Source organism: Solenopsis invicta, chromosome 1 (genome assembly GCF_016802725.1).
Source record: "Solenopsis invicta isolate M01_SB chromosome 1, UNIL_Sinv_3.0, whole genome shotgun sequence".
NCBI classification, from domain to species: Eukaryota; Metazoa; Arthropoda; class Insecta; order Hymenoptera; family Formicidae; genus Solenopsis; species Solenopsis invicta.
The window spans coordinates 8,829,550-8,856,137 of record NC_052664.1 but is presented as its reverse complement, the minus strand read 5'-3'; the positions used below and the strand labels follow the sequence as shown (position 1 = coordinate 8,856,137).

The 26,588-nt window shown below is 32.1% G+C and overlaps 1 protein-coding gene across 3 annotated transcripts in view; it reads left to right on the top strand.

Moving 5' to 3' along the window:
* LOC105198587 (protein kinase C, brain isozyme) overlaps positions 1-26,588 on the top strand; it is a 129,640-nt gene that overhangs the window by 67,898 nt on the left and 35,154 nt on the right. The window contains exons 2-5 of one of the 3 annotated variants that reach the window (XM_039452630.1): positions 832-863; positions 947-1,029; positions 5,963-5,986; positions 21,226-21,334. In XM_039452630.1, coding sequence (XP_039308564.1) covers positions 832-863; positions 947-1,029; positions 5,963-5,986; positions 21,226-21,334 — 248 coding nt within the window. Of the gene's footprint in view, positions 1-831; positions 864-946; positions 1,030-5,962; positions 5,987-13,472; positions 13,585-21,225; positions 21,335-26,588 lie in introns of all 3 variants that reach the window. The other 2 variants (XM_039452634.1, XM_039452631.1) reach the window with 2 other exon arrangements.

Here is a 26,588-nt window from a genome sequence, read left to right as displayed (position 1 = left end):
TTGCTTTTGCAACTAGAGCTCTACACGTGAGCGGTGGAAATTAAATTTATCATCTAATATTTTATAAAATGTTTAAAACTTATTTTATAGCACTTATTAGTATATAAGGTTGAAAGATATGAAGGTCATTAATTTTTAAATTTTTTATTAATATAATAAAAGTACCTTTTATGATATTAGTTAATAGCATGCTGCGGATCTCTTTTCTATCTCATTAACGCATCCTTTTTCTTTTTTTCAATAAATTATGTTTGTTTTATATATCCAATGAATTTCTATCTGATTAGTAGAACTTTATGGCTAACAAACTTGTGACCATAATTCTTATAAACACAACAAATTTGTTAGTCATAGAGTTTTCCGACTTCTATCCCGTCAAACCTTACGGTTTAGCAATGCCAAGCATTTTTATAAATAGCCCGGATGTACGAGATCCAGTGTATCAGATGAGGGTTAAAAGTAGAAAAAAGAAGAGGGTGGTGGAATATTATTTTATTTTCTTAAAATAACTCAATAGATATTAACACGATGATTGGTAGAATTCTATGGCTAACAAACGTGTTCATAAGAATAATTATGAATGGGTGAAAATGGTCGGGTAATGTATGTACATCCAGTATATCAGCTGAGGGTTAAGATAATTTTTAAAATTTGTTCTGTGATATATCTTAGTTTATTTAATTTATCAGAAATATTTAAAAAATCTTTCGGATATCTTTATTTACATTCGTAAATATGGATTGTTAAAAGTTGCTCATGATATACCTACGTTTGATTTTTTTACTTATGCAAGATATTCGCTGACGAATTTATTCCGGTTTTTTGTTGCAGGGGTTTCGGAAAACAGGGATATCAGTGCCAAGGTAAGAAGGATCCGATAGGCTCTATTTCTCCAAGGTGCACTCTTGAGGAAGAAAACTAGGGATATCTTTTGCTTGTGTTTCAGTCTGTAGTTTCGTTGTTCACAAGCGATGTCACGAATACGTGACTTTTACGTGTCCGGGGGCTGACAAAGGAGCCGACTCGGACGTAAGTATCAATATTATATTTAACGCAGAATATGCCTCTCTTCTCTTCACATCCTTCTTAATGCGCAGAATATCTCACCTTTTCTTCCTTTTGTCCTTAAGCCAAGGTTTCTCTTTCACAAGCTTTCGATGAGTGTGAGTTTCCGCGAGCTTTCATAGATCTCACATGAAACACATTTGCTATAAAACTTCAAAGCAATTTTGAATATTTTATAAATTAAGCTGCACTATATATAAAATTTAATAACAAGAATTGTATAATGAAAATAAAATATTCATTAAATATTTTATAATTTTTATTTTTATTCCTTTTTTTACTTTTATTCCATTACTTTCTTTTATGAGAGTAGAAAATTTACTTATAAGCACATAATGCTAAAACTCGTTGAGTACATAGTTGAAAATTTGAATAAAATCTTGTCTTTCTGAATAATAAAAATAATTTTTTAACTATAAATATATTTTAATTATAGAAAAAATATTTTATATTTTTTAAATATTTTTTTTATTTTCAAATTTTTTGAATTTTTAGACGCAATATTAATTTGTTTTTTACAAAAGCTATTTTGAACAAGTTTTGTATCACTCTTGCACTAACAGCGTCCGAGGACGGGTCAAAACATTAGAAGTATAACAAAAGTCTCTTTATACCAGAAATAGGTCACCGAGAGTAGCTTGAGAGCCAGTCAAGCTGGCCAGGAGGGTCAAATAACTGTTTGACATGGTAGTTTTTAAAGTCTCTTGCTTCGAGTAGACATGTAGCTCATCATCGTGGCTCTTTGATTCTAAAAAAATTGAGGGTGTTTTGTAGCAAAAGGGAAATAATCATGGATACATCAAATATCAATATGCCATTTTAATGAAAGGATGTTACTAAAGATTCTTAGTCTCTGATGATGATGTAGAACATTTCCTACGTAAGATGTCATAGATTACAAATTTGTCTCTTATAAATTAAAATCGTATAACAAAAATTAAAATCGTATAACGGCGCTTTAATACGAATATTTGTATAAAACCTATTACAATATAAGTATGAAATCAAGCTTATCATTATTTTCAAATGTCATGAGAAATACAACTGATGTACATTGATACTTGATTATACTACTCGTTACAAAAAACAAGTATTGATATTTAGTATTGGGATTCCAATACTTATAGCGTTTTTCATTGGGAAAACTATTGCGCACTGAGTATGCATTCGCCGCTGGCAATTGGACGTTTCGGTTTGCGCGATGACGGTGCCAACGGAAATGCCCAATTGCCTGTAGCAAGTGCACTTTCAGTGCGCACTAGTTTTTCCAATGAAAAACGCTATTAGTGTTTAAGTTATAATACTGAGTATTGAAAGTCACTAATGTTGAATACTTAAGTATTGATGAATATTGACAAAGTTAGAGTATTGGTGAATACTAAATATTATAGACTGGTATTGGCCAATATTTAAGTATTAGACATAGTTAAGTATTAATGAATGTATTGAATAATCACAATCAGTATTGGCGAATACTGTCTGTATTTTATATTGTAGTATAGTACTGTGTATTATAGTAATCATAATGTAGACATCACAAAAGTGGCATTAATTAAGCAAAGTCAATAGTAGCATCTTAAGTATTATATTAAAGAGAATAGAAATATATGACTAATTTTTTCTAAAACCAAACAAAATTCGCGATTTTGCTGAAACATCGTATTTTTTAGATAGTTAAACATTTTATTATAATAAATAAATGCAAAAAAATTTAGACTTTGCTGAATACTCGCCAATAGTATTGAACAATTTAGTATTGCCATTACTAAGTACTGAGATTTCAATACTTGTTTTCCGTAAGGATGCTATTTTGATATTAAAAACTTGTGATTGATAAAATCATTCATTTTTCTTGAGGTGGATCTAATATGATTTTTTATGACAAGATTATGATAAGGCAATAAATTATGCTAATATAACTTGTTATCAAATAATATGAATAATACTATGATGAAATTCTATCCCCTCACTAAGAAAGTTACGTTTATAAAAAAATATCGTAGACAATAATCATAGAATTTTTTCTTCATACATACGTTCTTTTTTTTCTCTTACTACATATTGGTTTTTTTTGAGTCTTGATTTTACCCCGGGGAAAAAAGTTTATATATAATCATATAATGATATAATTATATAAAAGTATATATAATTATATATGGAATTAAGCCATTTATATAATTATACATGACATCATATATAATTATATACGATCATATGCACTCATATATGGATATATGTAACATTATATGTGACATTATATACAGGGTGGGGGAAAAGTACCGGAACAACAAAATATCTCAAAAACTAAGCATTTTAGAAAAAAATGTTTCAGATAAAAGTTGTAGGATGTCAAAAGATCTATTTACTATATTATCAGTTTGACCTTTGATGGCGTCGCCAAGGTCAGATCAAAATCACATTAACTTTTTTAAATAGAACACCCTATTTTTGATTCCAGAATCTAATAGCTGGTGTCAAAACCTTTCCATCCTAAGAAAGTTTATTTTCGTTGAGTACTTTTTGAATTGTAAGGCTAGAAAGCTACAGTGTGCTGTAACTTTCAAGCGTTATAGCTCGGAAAGTACTTAATGAAAAATAACTTTTGATTGAAATTTATAGGGTTATAATGGTATTACACAATCTACACATCAAAACATAAATTATTCTCAAAACCTTAGCACTGCCGTTTATCAATAGCGCACGTGCTCTTAGTTCTTCCAGGTTTTTGCTTGATGTTTGAATCACGAATACGGTTGAAATTTATTTTAATGCCCCCACATTTGGAAATTGATTTCATACGACCCGACATTGCATTTAAGATTTTTTTGCCCCACCCCTTCGTCCGCCCCCGCCGCCAGGGATGGCAAAATGGGCGTTTTTGATGTTATGTGTAGATTGTGTGATACCATTGTAATCCTATAAATTTCAAGCAAAAGTTATTTTTTATTAAATATTTTCCGAGTTATGACGCTTGAAAGTTACAGTACACTGTAGCTTTCAAGCTTCACAATGCGGAAAGTACTCAACGAAAGTAAACTTTCTTGTAGGGTTTTGGAAAGGTCTTGACACCAACTGTTAGGTTCTGGAATCAAAAATAGGGTGTTCCATTTAAAACAGTTAATGTGATTTCAATCTGACTTTGGCGATGCCATCCAAGGTCAAACTAATAATATTAGTAAATAAATCTGTTAAAACCTTACAATTTTTATTTAAAACACTTTTTTTTTAAATGCTTAGTTTTTGAAATATTTTGCTGTTCTGGTACTTTTTTCCCTGTATACTCATGATCTGTATGATTACAGATACCTTATATATGCTTATATCTGATTGTATATGATCCTATATGAATATATATAAACATGTATGTACTCATATATATATATATATATATGTATATATCATATATATATATATAATTGTATATATCATATACGATCATATATATAAATAGTCAAATTTCACATATAATTATATTATATATATATATATATATATATATATATATATCGATCATATATATAAATAGTCAAATTTCACATATAATTATATATATATATATATATATATATTATTATATAATTATATATGATTATATATAAATCTTTTTCTTTGGAAATTTGTAATCAAAAGTCCTATTTATAGTAAAAAAATTTTTATTAAGAAAAGTAGCTAAAGTTAATAGAATATATTTGAATTTTTTCTGATAAGTGTTGTAGCAACCCTTGAACTACATTTGAGCGATAGTGACAAAAGAATAAAGCAAAAAAGGAATGCGTCTACATGGCGTTGGAATTTTCATTACATTAATTCGAACTTCAAACCGCAAAAAAAAGTTTCGCGTGTGAACGTGGGAGAATGAGATACGTGACGGCGTTTCACAAGCGTGACGTTCAACTGAGTATGCGCTAATTGACTGCTGCATGGCCGTTGCTAAATGCGTGTGAAACATCGTCCACTGTCCCATCTTCGTAAAGTGCTAAAGGGTTGAGGAAGGGCGGTAGCACAATATAATCAATATCGAGGCCATTTTCGAAGGCTGCGATAAATCGTGCACCATTACCTTGTAAATGGATAATAATAACGCATATATGGCGTGCATCAGTAATTCGTTCAGTCAATCTATTTGTAACAAGATAGCCTTTACTTAACTTGATGCACGTTAACAAAACAAAAGTGGCATTAATTAGGCAAAGTCAATAATAGCATCTTTCGGAAATTGTAATGTTGCAAACATCTACATCGTCATTTGCAAGAATACTAGAGAAATTTGCGTTATTACAAGTGGCATATTTATTTAAAGCTGTTAATGAGAATGCAAAAGAATTGATTGAGCTATAAAATTATAAAGAGAATCCGTCCTCGGAATTGTGGTAATTGTAATTTTTATATATTTGCACGAAAACATAAAATTATCTTATTGAGATATATTTTATCAAACGCTAACAGGGATAACCAAAAATTATGAAATTAACAATTCTAAGAACGCATATTTTTAATTTGACACAGATATTAAATATCATTTCTTTTTTTACAATATTTTATTTACTTTTGTTTGCTGTTTGAGTTTCTAGTCTGTTAATATGTAGAAAGAACGGTTTTAATGAAATAAAAATGTAACTAGATACAGAGATCTGAAAATAATTTTCTAAAATCATCAAAATAATTATATGCTCAAGTTAATCGCTAGAATGTAAAAACTATTTGTAACATCGCTGATCATGTTTGAGCTTTTAATATAATTATTATATTTTGATGATCCAGTAAAATTATTTTCATATCTAAATAAACTTTTAGATACTTCAACGTTTTTCCGCGTGCATCTTAATGTCTTTGTTAATAAAAAGAGAACAATTAGTTTAGTATTACAACTTATTATGCCTCGGGATAAAAATTTCAGCGTCGAGAGGATAAAAGCTTCAAGGTACGGATATTATTGCGTCATCCGATGCGCTACCTCCCAAATTTCTCGCCTGCTGAAATACGGAAGGCAATGCTTTCGTGAGAGTGCAGTGAAATTTATAGCAATACACCGGATAGCTGTTGTATCCTTTTTATCTCTTGGCTGACAGGACTTAGTCCTGTCACTTAAAAGAGCAATGAATTAATGAAATCGGAACGCCGAGAGATAAGAGGATAATGAGATAAGAAGATCCTTGGCTGGGGTAAAAAGAAGGGAAAGATGGGAGGAACAACTATACCCGGGGGCTAAGAGCTGTACGTTCTTCTTTCATATTTGTTTCGCACCGCGCTCACTGCCTATTGGTCTAAACGTCATTTTGCGCTTCGTTTAACCACGCTTGTAATTACGTCCGCGCAATTATCACCCAAGCGACCAAATACGTACGTACAAGCGAATAAATACATTGGGATATCGTTCCCCCGATGTACCCGCTTGGGAGGGCAAAACGTTTCCGGCTCGAAATAATTTCCTCTCCGAAATAACAGAACTACTTTCTTTTTATTGTTCAACGAATACATACAGAAAATCGATAAAACTTTTTTAATGATAAAATAGATTTTTCTACTTTAAATGAATAATGAATATGAATAATGTGGGGATATAATGTCGCATCCTGAAGCTGAAGCTTCACCTTGATGCTCAGTTATTTTAATTTCACAACGCCAAAGTTTTAAACGACAATATTAGAAAAAAGTAAACTGTCTGTTAACATAGGGTTGAATACACTTTACATTTCTCCCCTACAGTTAAGAACGTCGACCCGGAACGATATTCTAGTGCTACGAGTCACGCCGGACAATTATGAAGCTTTTAAGGATATCGAGAAAGCCTTCTTCAATATTTGAGCCGCTAACGTTTTCCCCTTGTCGCGTCAAAAAAAAAAAAATTTATTTTTAGGAATTTATGATAAACTAATCGAGAATTCCTGCTATCTTCCTTTGATTCTTGTCCCTCCTTTTATGCTTCTGCGCTTCAAAGGTAATCCTTTCCGCGCCTATTGATCCGCGCGAATATCGGCGATCGTGGATTTCCCCGTAAGGCGCATAATGTATTTTCATTGTTGAACACCAACTGTGACAAAGAAGAAAAAATACGCGTACACAGAAAGAGTTTTCATATTCAAGTAAATCAATATATATTTTAATATAATTTTCTTGATTGAAATAAATATTACCTAATATAAAATAATTTATTTTTAAATATAAGAAATATTTTTTTTTAATCAAAAAAGTGATATTAAAATAAATATATTTACTTGAATTTTTTTAGAGTGTGTGAGCAAACGATAGCTTCTTTTTCTTTATCCTTCCTGTGTACAGAAAGTCGCGTAGTTAATATATGTGGAAATAAAATCTCTACACATATATACAAGGTATCTGATAATTACTGATACGATACTTGCATAGAGGTAAAACGAATTAAACTAAGTCGAAAAGGCCTGTACTTTTTACTGCATTTTGTAATTTTTAAACTAGCAATAGTTAATTTGTAATAGTTAACGAGTTATTAATTTATAAAGATAGCAAAATTCTGAGATACGATTACCCATCAGCAGAAATCATTGCTAGGATCGCGGGAGTTGCTTATAACCGGCATTAGTTATGCAGAAGCGACGCATGAAGCACATCTCCAAAAATTCTGTGCACTTAGCAAGTTAGCAACGATGACCACTGGGCGGTCGTATCTTTTGGCGCGCTTATATTTGATGGGGGAATTCGATAATCTTTATAAATTAATAACTCATGAACTATTGCTATGAAAGATCGCAAAATAATAAAGAACTTTTCAATTAGATCGTATACAAGTAGAGCGAAACTGAATATATTTATGTATATACAGGATGTAACTGAAATAAGGTAAATTTTATTGGGCCGAGCTCTCGACACTAAAACATGAAAAAAGTTCATATGAATGTGTGTCAGTAAACTTACTGAGATACAGGTCAAAATATTTATTAATAGGGGCAAATAATATTTATTATTATTAAATATTATTTATTTTTAATTTTTAATTGCAAGAAATGTTTAAAGTGTCTTTCATTTGATTTAATACACGCTTGGACACGTCGAATCATGGACTGTACATGCACACTTTCATAGATCTCGGGATAATTGTGAAGGATTACAAGCATGAAAAATGCGTGGCACATTTTCAGTAATTAGAACTTCATAAACTAAGGATTTCAAGTGTCGCCATAATTAAAAATCTGGAGTGTTGAAATCGGGAGATCGTAGGGGCCATGCAACTGATCCCGTTGTTAATAAACATTTTGAACTATATCTTAGTAACAGTGGATTTGCGGACATATGTTCATGTGAACTCTTTTTCATGCTTTGTGAGAAGCTCGATCCCGAAGTTTATTATCTTATTTTAGTTAAATTCTGTATATTAAGTCGATACAAAAGTTTTTGTCGATACGGATAGATATCAGTACACAAACATGAGTATGATTTTATAAATAGAAATGTTTATAGTTTTTGTAAGTTGGTATCTCTGCATTAACATTTATATGTGGCAAGCTGTTAACATAACCTTACATGGTACTTATTTATATTAGCAGACACAGCTTCGATGACTTTGACCTTGATACGCATATATTATAGAGATGAGTGTACTGAACAACTTTTCCTTATAAAGTAATCGGCGATCTCCTAAGTTTTCGAGATAAACTTATGTACATAAAGCTGATTTTCGAAATTTTATTATTTTCATTATATAACACTTTGTATATGATGGATAGTTATTTTATATATGGGTTTATAACGTTCTACTTGAAGCGAGGTTTATCTCGCACCACCTCTCACTGCTTACGAAACAAAATGAGGTCTATAATTATTCTATTTCACATAAGTTTTCGACTTTCCACGCGAAGCGATCTCTCCCCCCTTTATACTTAGGGAGCGAAATAAGATCTATGATTGTTCTGTTCCATAAATTTTTGACTTTCTACGTGAAGCTACAGGGTGTTGTGTAATGAAAATAATAAAATTTTGAAGATGAATATTGTCTAAGTATATCTCGAAAACTATACGAGACCGCCGATTAATTGTAAGGGAAGGTTGATCAGTAACTTTACATCTATAAAATATATTGAGATCAAGGTCTTTAGAACTGTATCCACTAATGTAAATAATTATCCCTTATATTTAATACGATTGAAAATAGTACCAGATGAAGAGTCAGATATCCGCCATTGCCTTTTGTTATGTTTTCATTAAAAGAAAAGCTTGTTGCTGATGCACACAGAATTATTTGTGAAATGTATGGTAAAAAAATTACATTTATTAGAATGTGCATGAATTAGTTTAAACAACCACCCGCGACCCGCATGGTCGCTTATGGATTTTTTGCGGCCCGCCGACTTTAGTCGAAAATATAAAAGCACATATTCATCAAATATTATATTAATATGTAATAAATGTTTACAATTTTACAATTTTATTTTTGCATTTTTAACACTAACTAGTCATCGTAATTTTTTGTTTCTCACTAGCCATTGTGGGGTTACTCTCGTTTTACGCTTTTATTAAAGAGCACACCGTAATGTGATGGTTTTCAACCGTAATTTTATTTAATTTTAACCTTTTAGTATACGACTAAAAAGTAAAATAGCAGTTGGTGAAACTATGTAATTTTGGCAAATATGTGAACAAAGTTACGGCAAATGCAGGGTACTATTTGAAAAATGATAACTTTTTTAAAAATTATTATAGAGAATTGATTCAGAAAAGGAATTAGAGTTAAAGGATTTTATTTTTATAAAAAAAAAATATTCTATTAATTTCGATTCATAATTTAAAGTTAATTTTGCAACATGAATAATGCTTATTTTTACGATATAACAGCGAATAATATGAGATTTTCAATAAATATAGTTTTAGTTCTGTGAGTTTAATGAATTTTAATACAAATTTAGTGTTGAAAAGTAAAAATTACATCTTTATATATATTTTTTTTTAAAACTATATATATTGGGTAAAGTTGCCTATTATGAGATACCTTTTTTTAAAGGCTCATAATATATTTAAGTTTCATCACCAAAAATTAGCAACCGATAATAGTTATACTTTGTTGTATATATTTTAGTATCTATACATATGATGCAACGTTTCTATAATATCGCAAAAATTAAATATAACATTTTTATTAATAAAAAGTTAAAAACTACAAATATCATACAAATATGTCGATAAAATGAAATATTATAAAAAATATGAGAATTACTGGCTTCAAATTTTATCACTTTTACCTGCCAAGCTGGGGTCAGTCGTGCACTGTGAATTTTTCACACTGACCTAACTATTGAAATAACAGCCGTTAAAAGGCGTTGGGGCGTCATATTCCCCCACCAACAAGGTTTTTTTTAGACGGTGTATGGGCTCGTGTAGCACCTTCTGTACCGGTGTACGCAACGCGGGAAATTTGGACGCGAATAACCCCACGATGGCTAGTAAAGGTTAAATATTTTTTAAGAATTATTAAGTTACCCGCAAGACTTTATCTATTTCTAAAAATGGCTTTTAGTTTACGAAAGGTATTACTGTTCTAGAGCATCGAATTCTTTTATCATCTATGTTTTAAACAAAGGTCACAAAAGAGGCAACCCATTCAGAAATAATAATCGGAGACATTATTCTTCATTTGATGGTGCTTCGGCTATACAATCGCATAATTTTTAATAGTAAGATGATTACAAATGAGTTATCGGAATACGTAAGGAACGAATTAATCGAGTTTGCGCCAATCAACAAAACTTTTCGCCTGTCGATGAAAGCGCCCGTTTCCGCAGTGACCAGAAACACCGGAAGGCTTAATGCACTAGTTGTATGCCAGATTCACGACAACCAGCATACCCCACAAAACTTCTTGTGAGAGCTTGTTTCTATTTCCACTATTTTACTTTCGAACATTATTTAGAGAGTAGCAACAGTAGCAACAGCTTCGGGAAGCTGCTGGAACACTGATTGCGTAAAGCTGCTGTTTAATATTTGAATTTAAGATTGCGCCATCACGTAACTTTGTATATTGCAATTTTGATAAACACTGTCAATAATTTAAATTACTTTTAATTTCGAGCGTGATGTTTGACAATGATAACTAAAAATTCAAAAGAATCTATTCAATCGCCCAGCTTTAAAAAGTTTGCAGACATGTTACGACGTTTCTAAGGTAGTTCTTCGTTTCTAGAATAAACTAGATTAGAAAACTTTTTATGGGAAAATTTTTAAAACTTGAGGAGGTTTAACGGACTTGGAAAGACTAATCTTTTCAATTTGAAAAACGATACTGTTTTATTAAAGTTTATTTAAACGTAGTTACAATTTTTAATCTTTCGATTTTAAAGAACATTTCTTATTCTGATCTACTTAAACTCCTTTATAGAAACAAATACAACCAAAATGTAAGAACTTAATATTACTTATACTTAATATTTATAAATTATATATCCAACATTACGTTTTACAATAAAACATACTTACAGAATAAAATTATTAAAAATACATAAATACTAATGTTTTATATTTATTCTGTTATATATATTTTGCATACATATAATTGATAATTTTAAGTACTTTTTAAATTTGTTATGTTTTATATTCCGCTTATTATTTGTTATAATTTAACCAACTCACTTAACATTTTGATTGCCATGTAGAAACTTGGGTGCCAAATAAGTTTCTATAATGTTCTGTTACTCATTTGTAATGACAATTTTATTTATTCATTTCAGAAATGTTACGAAGTGTTACTAAGTATTTAATACTAAATATTAAAATAAATATTATTGTATTAAATTTATTAAAGACTGAATTATTTATTTTTTAATGTTTCTTATATCTATTATAATCTATTTTTTAAAACTTTGTTATAAAAATCTATCGTTTAAGTTTGCTATATTGACAGTGTTATTTATTTTATCTGAAATTATGTTATATATGTATTATACACAGTCCGCCACTTAAATCCGGACATGAAAGTTTTCTCGTGAAAAAATCGTTTATTACAGAAAATATGTAAAAGTATAAATAAATTATTTTATAGTTAAGTTAAGCGACCTTTTCTGAGATTTTTTATTCAATGTAGCCGCCTTGCGCTTCGATTATCGTTTCGATCCTGTTCCGAAAGCACGAACATGTCGTCTGCAATTTCGCCCGGTCCATTTTCATGAATGTCGCAATAGCGGTCTGGAGAGAGGCCACATTAGGATGTCTGGCTTTATTAGTAACTCTCTCGACTTTGCCCCACACGTAGTAGTCAAAAGGATTCAGATCGAGACATTCGAGACTATTCGGAGGCCAGAAATTCTTCGACCACATGTCGACATTGTCCGATAGCCAGTTTTGCACCAAGTGACTCGTATGAGTAGGTGCGTCTTGTTGAGGGACATAGGACTTGTATCTGAGGTTCTCTCGAACAATCCGACGAACAGTGGGGTCGCTCACTCCCGAGATGGCCGCTAATTTTGCGAGTGAAGTTCCTGGGTCCTTCAAAATGAGTTCTTGTGCTTTTGAACGAGTTCTGGAATCCAGGAGCCCACTTCGGACTCCTCCGAGGCCGCGTACCTCTGGACAATATTATACACCGTTGATCTCGGGTATCCGAAGAACTTGATAATTTGCTTGGCGTCTTTCCAGACACCTTCAATAATTGCCGCTCTTCGGTTATATTCCGACGTCGACCTGAACAATTGAACCATTTTGAAAATATTAACGTCTTATCCACGTCTCTAACCTACCTTTAGGTCATGCGGCATCTACTGCTGCATTCTAATATAGCGGAAATGTCAAATTCAAATTTGTCCGGATTTAAGTGGCGGACCCTGTATAATAAATATATAATAGTATTAATAATACATTATACATATATATTTCTTTTTTGATATAATTTATTTTGTAATCTGATTACATATTTTACAAACAGAGCAACTATGGGCCTTTCACAACTTTCACAACTTTTCGACTATAGGCCTTTCAGAGTTTAATATCAATATTAGCTTGCCAATCAGAGCGTTAATGCAGAAAATTAAATATTTAACAAAATGACATGATGACTGAATGAAACAATTCTCATTGAAAACTTTTTTAAATGTAAACTTTGAACCTTTCAAATATATGTATAGATTCAAGAAATAGTAAAGATTAATCTTTCAGCAGTTTCGACCGGTATTCAAATTTGGTCAAAAATTATTCTATGAGTAATAGTAAGCCAATTTCGAGAATTTCTCATTCAGCACCATTTTAAATTTTATCAGACGGTAGTTAACCAGTTATTCAGCTTTGAACGTAACATATTGCGCTTAAGTGTATTGGGAAATCCAGCGATCTATTCCCGATTTGTTCCCACCATTATCTACATCTCTATGATCATAATTTCCTGTCTTCTTATCATCACTATCAAACCCGAGAGTCTGCGTGCGTGTGCACGGTGTAATGGTGTAATAACGCAGGACACACGGACGAAGCATCAATTCAAGCAACACACCTACAACAGCCCTACCTTCTGTGACCACTGCGGTAGTCTTCTCTATGGTGTCATCCACCAGGGCATGAAATGCCAAGGTATCACATAACGAACGAAAAAGAAAAATCGAGCGATACGCACAACTCAGTCACAAACATCCAATCTATTCAGAGATACAGTTCTCTCAGAAACACAATCATTCGATAAGAATGATACACGCGTACGCGAGCGCGCGCACATACACACACAACACACACAAACAAACACACACATCTATACGATGTACAGTACACTAGTTACACGTTTTTCTTTTTCTTTCTGTTTTCTTGGCCCAGCGTGGTGTTGCTTTGTCTTCGTATTGTACTCCTGTATAGTGTTTCTTGGTCTATCTCTTGCTCTCTCTCTCCTCTTGTAAATAATATTCGCTGTAAATATTGTATAGCAGTTTTACGCCGTATCTTCATCCGCCGCCATAGGTGGATATTAGAAATCCGATTAATCGCGTTAACAATGATTGCAGATGAACGCCGCAGCGGATGATTGCCTTCCCTATTCGCTCGCGTTCCGACGTATCTGCTAATGCGATTAGCGGCGCTTTTAATTATGTATACGGCATAGCCTCTGACGTGGATTTTGCACTGACATTGTACACTCTATTAGGTGGCTTTTATGCGCATTTACTGCGTCTCTGTCAGCAGGAACGAGATTTACATGTGGCTGCGTATGTGTGCGCGCGTGTAATGTGTCATGTGTGGATTACTACATGCATAACAATTACGAACTGTGAAAGGGATGTTATCACAGTGAATTGTCTTGCGGTAAGAAAGGGCAAGAAGAAAAGGAGAGAAAACTTGTGCGAATGTAATTATGAAACGTAAAATCCAATGAAAAGGCAGGAAAAAGTAGCAAACAAAAGAGCGAAGAGCACTGAAGGAGCACTGAAGAAAGTGTGGCTGAATTTTGCGTTTCTAATGTCTCGTTTCCTTTCGTTTTCTCCTTGACCTTTTTCAGAAAGTGCACCTTATCAACCTTTTACACATATCTCTCGTTTGTTGTTTCCCTCGAATATTGTGTGCATATAAAATGACCCTTTGTGCTTATAATACGTTCTAGTATAATATTCGGCATACGTATTTGAGATGTATATATTCGCATCTGCACTCGTCTCGGGAAGTTAGTCCTTCAGAAGGATGTTCTTCGTCCATAATTGGATCAATTCGTCTTTGAGTATTTGGGCCAGTACATCGGATGTTTTAAAAGAAACAGGAAAAAAGGGAAAAGAGAAGCATGCTTTGACAATTAGACTATGAGTCGATTTACGTCAACAGTGCAAATCATCAATGTCGAACAGGAGTTATAGACATTTTTCTTCCTATGAAGTTTCTTCTCTCATCAAAATTTGTAAATAATCCTTGTACAGTGCTTATAATGTAGAAAAAAAGATTAGATAAGATGCGATAAGACTGTCAGTTTGCGTATATGCTGACTAGGTTTGTATAAATAATATTTCAGCGAACACCAAGTATAAGTGTTAGTTATAATTTGCAATTCAACAATGTTATATAACACATTCATTATATAATAATTACATTGTTGAGTGAAAAATTACAACTAACTTTATATAACTGCAAAATGATGTTTGCTGAGACGGAATCATTGTGTGATTTGTTCAGGATCTGTATAAATGTTGCGTGCCTGTATATACGCGCGTGCGCGTTACGTGTGTGCATGATGGATGAAATTCTGCATTTGCCTAGAGAAGAAGGAAGATAATTAATAGTTTAATTTTACAAATAGAGTGTCTTAATGTATTAAACAGATACATTTATGAAAAAAGTCAGGCAAAATTGTCTAAAGAGAAGTCATTTTACTTAAGCAATTCTTATCTAAATGTTACGGGAAATAATTTGGAAAAGATTTCAAGGTTTTTTTAAATATATTTACAAAGCGTGCTTTTATTTGCTTTCCTTCTTCTTGCTTTTCTTGGGCGTATGTAGATTGATGATCTTCTTATCATTCTGTGTCTTTTTCACTGTCATGAATTTCCGTCGTTGCACCGTAACCGCACAAAAGTCGTGCACTTTTCTACTATATTTTCTTGATGTGATTTTCCTTGTATTTTCTCGATGTAATTCTTCAATGTATTTCCACAAGGCGTTGACGTCATCCATATTTTTATCTCTTTTTTTTCTCTCTCGTGCTCTTTGTACATACGTTTGCCCTAAAACACGATACTTCTCGTGTATTTCACAATTTGTTTCCGTTTATACTCTTTGAAGCTCTTTATGTTTTTGAGAGTTCATGATATTCTTGCGCGTCTTCTTAATGCGTGCGCCTTAATTTGACCCAGTGAATGATCGATTTTTCCATATTAACTACGATTTAGCGGCAGTTTAATTTCGGACTTGATCGATGTTCGGTCATGATATTTTCAATTGTTCGTTCGCAACAGAAATTAGCGACAATGATTTTTTTTAGGCTATTCTCTTAGTTATTCTTTTGAGAGGATTTCGCTAGTTTGAAACAGTGTCTACTACTTACAAATTTAATTTGTTCTTTTTTTCTGCGAAAAATTGCGTGATATTTTTCTATCGCACTAATACTAAATAAATATAAAATAATTAAGTATAGGCAATTTGACGTAATAGAATCTTCTGTTTTTTTAATAACTTATGACAATTAATTCTTTAATTGAGAACTTTTTTTTACTTATGCTCATTTTTATATATTTTATGAGAGATTTAAAAGCAATACAGTATAAAGGATTTAAAATGGAGAAATCATATCATATTGTCTAATAAGTTTCTATTTTCATGGAAGATAACTGTTTATTATCATATAAGTGCTAATGTCTCATTTGGATTTATGTAAATAAAATATACCCGCAAATTTTGAATTTTATTATCTTGAAATTTAAATGCGTGTATGCATAATTTGAATCAATAAAAAACATAACGTATAATATATAAGTATGAAAAATAAACGTTTTTAATTTACGTAAATGAATAAATGAAGAGTACAATGGATATCTCATATTGTTACCTTTTGCTCATAGATTATTATCTCACGTGATTCACTTTTATGCTCCTCGAGCACGTTTATCATTTCTTCGTCGTGTTGAGCAAAACCATCGTGTTCCGCTAATCTTTTCGTGACGATCAGCGGCACGCGAGTTGCAATTTTGAACATAGTCGATGCAGCGATAAAAACAGCACAATCTTAATCTGACTCTTAAAAGACGTCAGCTTAAAGGAGTATATTTCGTGATAGCGATTGTCCAATTAAGTCCTATTAGTATAAGCATGACCGATTCGCGCATTCGGTCGTTCAATCGTTTAATTCATCACACAAAAATGAGACAAAAGAGAAATAGGTGAAAACAGGAAAGGGTGGATGGATTAGTACAAGTTCCGGAATATATATGAGCGCATTATACTGTCTCATTTTTTCATGTCTGATTTGCTACATCTTTTTATTCTTGGCAACATTCCATTCATATTGTCACTCTAATTGCCGTCTGTGAGAGAAAAGTAGAAACAGTAATTTTCTAGTGAGTTTTAAGTGTTACACATTTTCGTGGGTGAGATTTTAAAATTTCTGCAAATACTGCGATTGAACTTTTTATAATAATTTTTGTTATAAGAATCCTGACATTGTTCCTGTCAACGTTATTAATCAAATTTTTGCTTTGCAGTTTCAGATCCTCTCATAAATACTCTCTAAATTACAGAATAAAAAATGATTTGAAAAATTGCACAGGTTCAATTTCACTCTGCATGAGTGATTTTTCACTAGATAAGGGCAAAGTTTTTTTTATTAGAATGACGAATAGAAAAATTGCAGAGACTTGATTTTTATTCTTTTAGAATGACATTTTACTGTACAAAATTTAGAGAGTAATTTTCGTGCAAGAAATTAATATTTAACATAGTCATGCAAGTATTTTTATGTTTTAACATAAATCATTTGTTTTAATAGAAAGGGGATGATTTGTTAGTGACGTCTTTCGTATTTTTATCAAATCCATACAATAAATTATCCATAATAAAGTGTAAATATAATAAATAAGTTTGTATAAATATGAAAATTAATTATCTACACAGAATTCTATTTGTCAAATTTAAAATAAAAGTTATTTGTGCAACTTTAAATGGAAAAGAAGATCAATAGAGGAGCAGAACTTTTTAATGAAATTAGAAAACGGTAACGATGTACGTTATTCTTGCTTGTAATTTAATTTTGAAGTCCATACTTTTTACGCCATAAATACGCTATGTACTTTATACTTATTTAGTAACGCTTTTATTTCACACCGATTTCAATATTCATTGAAACATTTCATTGAAGCACTCGATTTTGTCATGTTGCACAAGATAATCCGAGCTACATAAATTCCACAAAGCTTCTATGCTTCTTCCGCTAATGATTTTATTTTTGGACTAGACCATGATCAGGGGTGGCAAGTAGAGAGAATGAAGCTTTAACGAAGATACCCAGATGCATTTAAGTGATATTCGCGTCAGATGCATTTGCAAGGCCGTGACAAAGGTCTAGTCTTGTACGGGAAAGCCGGTAAAGGATTTTCTTGAAAGATGAGCTAGCACCCGGATGCGAAGAGGAGAGAAGGGGAAGGGCAAAAGACTGGCGAGGAAATTAATTAAACGGTTGAGTCCACGGTCTGGAAGAAAAGACTGGAAAACGGAAGTGAGAAGCCTGACGTTGCGCAAAGGTTCTTTGTGTATCATAAAAAAGAGAAAACTGCTCTCCTCAGAAACATCCGTATAGAATTAATTTTCGCTATTGTATTAAAATTTCATGGGTATTAGTTCGAAGAATTTAATACCTTACAAGATCATGTATACTTTGAATAATACAGTTTTATTTGCACTATTTCTATATCGCGAAAAAGATCATGAAAACATTTATTATTTGATATACATTGCTATAAGAAAGTTTCTAGACACAAGATACAATAAACGGAAAGTCTCGATAATAGAAATACTTGTGGCTAATAGTCAAAACAGAAATAAAACAATATTTTTTTGATATAATTAAACTACTTAGATAGAAAATACATTAATAAACATGGAATTTTTTTTATAGACTTTATAAAAAAATCACACGAAGTGATATTTTACAATCTTGCGCAAACCATTGTTCCATATAGATGTATTTATATAAGAAATGTATTTATTATTACTGGAGTATATAAATTAATATAAATAAACTCAAAACAACAATTAATTTAAAAAGATATCATTAATCTATTTGATAAAAAAATACTTTTTTTGAATAAGCTTCTTTGATTGTTAGCCATTCCTAATTGTAATTTTAAGTGATTAATCATGTAACAGTTGCACATTTTTTCACAAATAGTATTATAAATAAGTAACGAGTGAAAAAAAGCACAAAAATTACAATTCACACACATGTAATAAAAACAATGTTTATAAGTATTATATGAACGTTACTAAATAAAGAAAGTATCTGGAAACTTCTTGATGGCAGTGTTTATCTTGAGATTCAAAATAATAATTTCTATTAATCTTTTGTATCAGAGTGGTGATTGTGGCATAGAAAGTGGCGCGTCTGCTCTTTATGCCAAAGATCCAAGTTCATATTCACCCGCATCCAAAACATATTATATTTTTTTTAATTGATCGCGTAAGGCAATAGCAAACCACCGAGAGTACCTTTGTTAAGTTTGCTTTGTACATATTTTTCAATATGTTCAGGTGATGTTAGGCTTAAAAACTAGATTTTCTGTATTAAACCTAAGAAAAAAGATCTTAGCAAGAGTCACAGAGGAACTTTCAAGATTTAAGTGACGTCTAGAGACTGCAGATATAATTCCATCCACTTTCATTACTACTAGTACTACTACCACTTATATCACTTACCACTACCGCTACTACTATTACTACTACTACTATTAATACTAATACTACTATCTTTTGTATTTGATGAAAAACAAAACATTTAATAATGAAAAAGCAACAAAGGTTTCTCGCTCGTTTAATAAAAAGACAATAAGTAATAAAAGGCCAAAAAGAACTGAATTGATTATTATTTATACAAAAATAATTTATTTTAGTATTACAAACGTACCATCAACAGGACGTTTCCACATAATTTGGTTTTCTTTAGCCATCAATAATTATTTTAAATGTCTAATCATATCTAATACGTTACTCTTGATCTATTATTTATTGCATATTTAATCATAAGAGTAACCACGAGATTCCACACGACATAGAGCGCATAAGTATATACAATGTTAACGTGAGACAATCGGATTTAAAGTATAACCGTTATAAGTGGTATGTTAATATAATTTTGTGTTTATTTTCTCAAATAATAAGTTTTTCTGACAGTCGCGGTGAAAGATACGTACACATGTAAACAATTTTTTTCAATGATTTTGAAAGTTAAAGGCTACTTTGATATCACAATTTTATACCAAATTGTATGAGAATTTGAATAACATTTTTAATCGGATAGTTGAAATTTGCAGACTTCATTAGACTGATAAGTATTGGCTGCAAAGTTAACATTGCATTTTTTCACTAACGTTCTTTTACCAGCTTTGAGTGAAAGCCTTTCCAACATCGGGTCCAAGAATAACGCCACTATTGATCATACAGGCTCGATAATAACTGGTGATAGTCTACCCACGTCGGTATCTTGTGAAACCGATTTTTATAGTCTTTTATGCGATGGAAAATATTCATAGTAACGACAAATTTCCAATCGACCGTCGTGCACATCTCGAGTTGCGCGTAACCTTTCAGAAGTAACTCCACAAGTAACGTGTCGTTAGGGAATTTTCGTGTGACATTGTGTGCATTATTCCGCTGTTTTGAATCTTCTCGTATAATATTCCCTTATCGTAACATTGCACCTTTCTTCGTGCAATGCAATCGTTGGGAAGGGTCGTTGAAATCATTTGTATACGATATGTTCGATTTGCAAGATAAAATTATTTTAGATATGTGACCTTCAATCAAACTTAACACGTTGAAGAATACGATTGCGTAACAATCTCCAAAGTTGTGTATGATGATAGCTTCATTGATGAAGCGTTCATGCTGTATTTATTCCTCTGGAATCACAGATTGCTCAAGAAATTAATTCTCTGACTGTAACACAAAACACAGGAACGATTTATTTTGTGCCATTTGTTTGTATTGCGCCAGGTTCCGTTTGAGTTTACGACAAAGCGAGAGTTTTCTTTCGTTTTGTCATATTGCGAACATTAAATTTATTCCACGGCTAAACGAAAAATGTTTGCCTTGTGTATCAGAACTTTGCGCATACAAAACGCCTAAATTTATAAATCGTATCTACGTATCGATATTCGCAATGAATTTCTGTAAAAGAAGTCTAATTGCACCTGTGCGGCACACTCTCATTAACGACGTTCATTATGATCGTGTACGCCACCTTGTCCATAATATTCATCACGTGATCCACGTGCACGTATTTCCCTCTTGTCGCTTCTGCCTCACCTCAGCTTTTGGGAAAAGACTGCAAAAAAAAGAAAAATAAGGACAAGTCTAGGTTTTAAGAGGGAAAGGGGAAATAGAGAATGGGCTTTTAATACTTTTTTTTCCCGGCTGAATCTCCCGTTTCGGGGTATTGATCGGCACACTGCCACCGTCCGTCTCGATTTCTCCGCCACAGGATCAGACCACAAATGAAGGACCGGGCTTCCCCGGGCCCCTATTTCTTGTTCTCAGGCGAGCCAAAAGCACAAATGGGATGTTTTCACGTACCTGACGCCGACCTTCTGCGACCACTGCGGCTCGATGCTTCATGGTATCGCCCATCAGGGACTCAAATGCTCAGGTAGTTAAAAAGCTAAGAAATCAAGCCACGCGTAAGCGACACGTCAAACCCATCAAACGGTCAGATAGTTCGCACATCAATCCCGCTCTACCACCATTACCATTAATTCCCGTCATAGTTTCACAGGAATTTGACCATCTGGATTACCCGAATATTTGTCCTAGTAAGATGATCGATCTGATGGGTAGGCCAAAATTTCGGATATCGATTTTAGTCCCGCAATATTAAATAGCAGATGCTTGCGATTTCTGTATTACAGTTATATAAAATAACAAATAAGGAAGATACAATAAGATATATAAGTGATTCGATAATTTATAAGTAAAAATGAAGATGGGATGTTTGCATTAGTGACAGTGGAAGAACTTACAGTGGAAGAACAATCGCGTTACGGTTTCGTTGAAGCGTTTTAATGGATGGTAGGTATTGATATTATGGAGGAAAAAGCAAGAAATACCGATAAAAAGAATATCGAAAATCCATTGACGGTACGAACGGGTAATTCGTTATACCGCTATTAATAGCTAACGTATCAATATCGCGCTTCACCTCGTTGCGCTTGTTTCGCGTACTTATTCGGAGACCCAGTTACAGGCTTTTCAGATTACGAGGCCGCGTGCTCTTACAAATAGTATAAAAAAATACCCTACAATTAAGTATCCTTTGTTGCTTTTATCTTATGGCGCGTTAAATTGCTTTAAAGTAATTGCGGCTAATTTAGCATGATATGAAAAGAATAGATGCTTCTAGTCTTTAATGGATCACTGATTAGTCAACATTAATTTTCATCAAAAGTTTAAAATTTTATCAAATTGCGCGATATTAGTTGCAAAAATGCATAAAACATTTTTTTATTTGTAATGTGTAAAATAGTAACATATCACTATGTTATGTTTTAAAAATAGATAATTCAACTATTTTTTTTTTTTTTTTTTTTATTTAAGCTATCATTTAAACTCATTTTTTTATAATGAATTATTTTGAGAAATTAAGTGATTTTCAAGAGGTACTTTGTTTGCATTCCATTTTGCACTAAAGTATAATTTCTCAAATGTAACAGGTTTTCAAGCATTTTATGTTAAAGCATATTTTCCTCAAAATTTTTGAATTAATAAATGTATTAATAGTTAAAAACATAACATATTATTTTTATAACAAACATGATAGATTAAGAAAACGCGTAAAATTAATTAATTGAATGTTTGCGTTGGGATATATCGGACGAAAATAGAAGTTGGATTAAACCCAGTTAGGACGGTATTGACTTCAGACGTAACAAACGCTCCTTGAATTTTCTTCGTCGCCGGTGAAACCCCCAGGAGAGACGAGCATCGAAAATGTACGGATCAGGTGACTTGAAATTTTGTACCTCTAGCATTCGTATCTATATCGGGTAGGTTCAGGATCGTGTGGCTGGGGACCGTTTGCTCAACATCTCGCCCCATCAGGCAAGACTTTGTCCAAATTGAGACGGAGATCTTGAGACGTAGTTCTATATTCATGACAACATTTGATCACTGACATTTGAGAAAAACACAAATTTATACAGTGAATTATTAAGCATCTTACGTAAATTTGAAAATTTGCAAATGATTATGAGATACAGAAGAAAATTGCTGAATGCGTACTACTGGTCGCATTTCATTAATATTTTACATTTTCACATAATACAAGCAACATTTAGCAAAACTTTGAAATAAATAAGAAATGAAGTACATGATTAATAGACAAAAGTAATATAGACAAAAACTTAACAAATTACATATTCTGTTTGTGTTAACAACACTTTGAAAAAACTAATTAATTTATAACTTATAATAGGATCATACAATTTTAAATTGAATTTATATATTATGAAAAAAATTTATTGTTAAATATTTTACATTCATTGTACATATTTTCTTTTTTTGTTTGAATAACCAGGCTCTTTGACCAAGCTTCAATGAAGGTCTCATTAAAGAATTTTTTATACTTTGTAAAAGTAATGAAAATTAACTTGTCACAAATGTTATGACTAAATGTGTGTAAGAAAAGAAAAAAATGTGTGTACAGAAGAATTATTTAATATTTAATCTTCTTTTCGATGAATTATTAATAAAATATGTACATGTATTCTACTTATGACTAATTCAACTTGCGAATTTTTTAACTTTCACTCAACATGCCATTAATTAAAAATTGCCTAGTAAATTATAATTAAGCTACACTCGTTAACCAGCGATCCAAATTAAATATTAATGTTACAATATTACACATACATGGACTTACTGGACGGCATATTTTGTTGCGAGGTTGTAAGTTAAAGGGTTGGAGGAAGGTAATGTCTTTTACCACAGACACACATCAATATGATCGCCGAAAGACGTCAATTTAGACAAAATTATGTTTAACTCAACAGGCCGTGAATGGCACTGTTTGACGTGAATGTACTATTTTCTTTCAATTAATTTAGTACATTTGATAAAATCTGTCAAAAAAAGAGTTAAATTTAATTTATTTATAACATTTAATTAAAATTATAAATATTATTTACTTGTGAAATCTAATGCAAACAATTTCTTCCAATTCTAATTGTTTCAAAGTTTTTCGTACTTACGTTGATCGGTTATCGTAACCAGTTATAATACAGTCTAGCACAAAATGTCTGTATATTTCTGTATATACAGAATCTGTATATTTCTAAATTATGATAAACAAATTAAACTACTTGCACATAACATAACACAAAAATCACGATTATGATGCGACAAGTAAGCTGAAGTAAGCTATGAGGATACTACCGTGATAACAAATAGCTAAATTTTCTAATATTCCGCCGCCATATTGATGTCAGAAGACGTGAAATAACGCTTCCTACCTCCTGCCTCTCAGTTTACACCTCTCTTCAACAAAAAATGATGCATTATAATAATAATTTTTTAATTCCTTTATCCATGTTTATATTGTTCTATGCAAATGGAGAAATTTATTTTAGAGGAATTGGTTAGATTTCACGTATCTTTAAGGCAATGCTGGAGTGACGGCCAAATTCATTTGACGTCGGTATTATAGATTTTTCTTCGATGGTAAGTCGATCGGCACGTGATTGCGCGCGGAGCAAAAAGACAAGAAAAAAGTTGTGCTTAAAGCCAGGCGAGCAGGCTCTTTGTCAAACGCACTAATGAGTACGTAAATCTGTTCTTGTCTTCGATTTCAGCACCATCTAATGCAATATCTCTCAATCTCACGTTACGCAATTACTCTGTTTTACTCTTTTGATTCTGTACGTTAATTTACACCTGAAACTTATTCTTGACATTTTTTTTATATTAAAGCTTCTAGGTTGATTCTGAAAGCATAGTATTGATTTTTGTTGTAATTCCAAAACCGCGTCATGCTTATTTTCTATGTACAAGGTCTTAAATTTTTATGCGCATCAAATTTTGATTAATAAAACTATATTTTTATTATTTTTATAATTTTGTTTCGTTTTTTGTATCAAATTATAGCCTGCGGCACTCGTTATTGTTTACACTTTAATTCTGCAAAAAGATTTTTCAATCCGTATCTTCAATAAAGAGATGTGTTGAAAATAAAAATATTTGCGTATATATGCAGACGACTCCAGCATCGCCTTAACCTAATCTCCTAAGAAAATTTGCAATTTTTATTAAGAATATAAAATAAAATATATAAAATTTTATTTTATTCTAAATATAAGTATTAGTATGTCTAGAATACATGTTTAATGAAAAGGAATAATAATGTAACATTATTTGAAACATTAGTTAATTCACGATTTTTTGTCAACATTTGTAATATATGATGTTATTTCGATGATTTAACATTCAATGATATTCTAACATAGAATGCATATTTCTGAGTTTCTACAACATGGAGACCTATTTAAAATTTTATCGTTTTCAGTGTTAACTAAGTAATGAAACGTGTCAATTTAAATTCGAAATTGTCTTGTAAAAAATACGGAATGTATGCGAGATCGTCGCTTACCAATGAATCTTTAAACGTCTCTGTAGAATATCTCACTTTAAAAACCAGAGTCCTTAACTCGAGTGTGATTCAGTTTTTACGCTTCGACATTCGCGCTACGAATTTTACACGGGCTTTAGATCGCGTAATCATCCTTCTCGAAGCACTCCAGAGACCCTTCGCCCCTCTCACCGTCGAGAAAATCTGCCACCTTACGTTTGGAAGCGCTTGTGCTTCGCTATCTCACCGTCGTCTCTCGTCTTGCGAGTCTGTGAAAAAGCTTCCGGACGACGAGATGCACGATTACACACCGACTGACACAGAAAACGTGCACTGGGCGACACTGACGTATTTCGCTGTAAATTTTACATGTGGTGAGAGTGGCACGAAAACGTATACTGGGCGTCACGGTGACGCAACGAGATACGTGACATTTGCGCGTGTTCTATGGAAAGATAAGGGGAAACACATCCGAATTTCATCAGGAATCCTACTTTACTCTTAAAGACATCCTTAAACGCACGTAACAACTTCCGTACGAACGCTCAACTGTAAGGAAATCCAATCGATTATATCCCCAGAATTAAACAAATATGTTACTTGGAATATAATTCATACCTGTTTAACAATAATGAATAATAACGTGATCGTTACACATTAGTTTTATGTAGGTCTACTTTGCCTTTTAGTGCACTTTTAACCGAGTTATCACACGACTGTATAACACATCATAATGAATTGGTTATTTGATAATGTGAGTCAATTTTTGTCAAAATTGATAGGCGATTTGGAATTAAAGGAGGTAAGTAACACACGGAGTAAAAGTCTCTTCTTCCCTCAAAATCATAATAGTCAAGGAACAACATCAGGGTAAAAAAATAACGCGTTTCTTATAATGCTGTTACCACTACAGTTACTGTTTATTTTGATAATAACGGCTTAATTTTTTTTTTCTTGTAATGGTAACATAGTTACTTTTTTTTCAGTAATGATAATGAATTTAACAGTTATTTTTATCGTTACATTTTATATTCTAGATTATTTATGATAATTTTTGTATATTTAATCTTCATTTTTCAATTCTTTGGTCGATAATTATTAATTCCTGTATTTAACTTCGTTTGAAGGTCTCGATTGTGGTTTTCAAATAATGTAATTAAATTTACGTTTGCCGTAATGCCGTGTATATGAATTCACTATATAAACTTATATCACGTAGTGAGAGGGATCATGAGAAGATGGTCTTGAGCCATTTGCATTACGAGCGTAACACGGCTTTTGTAAT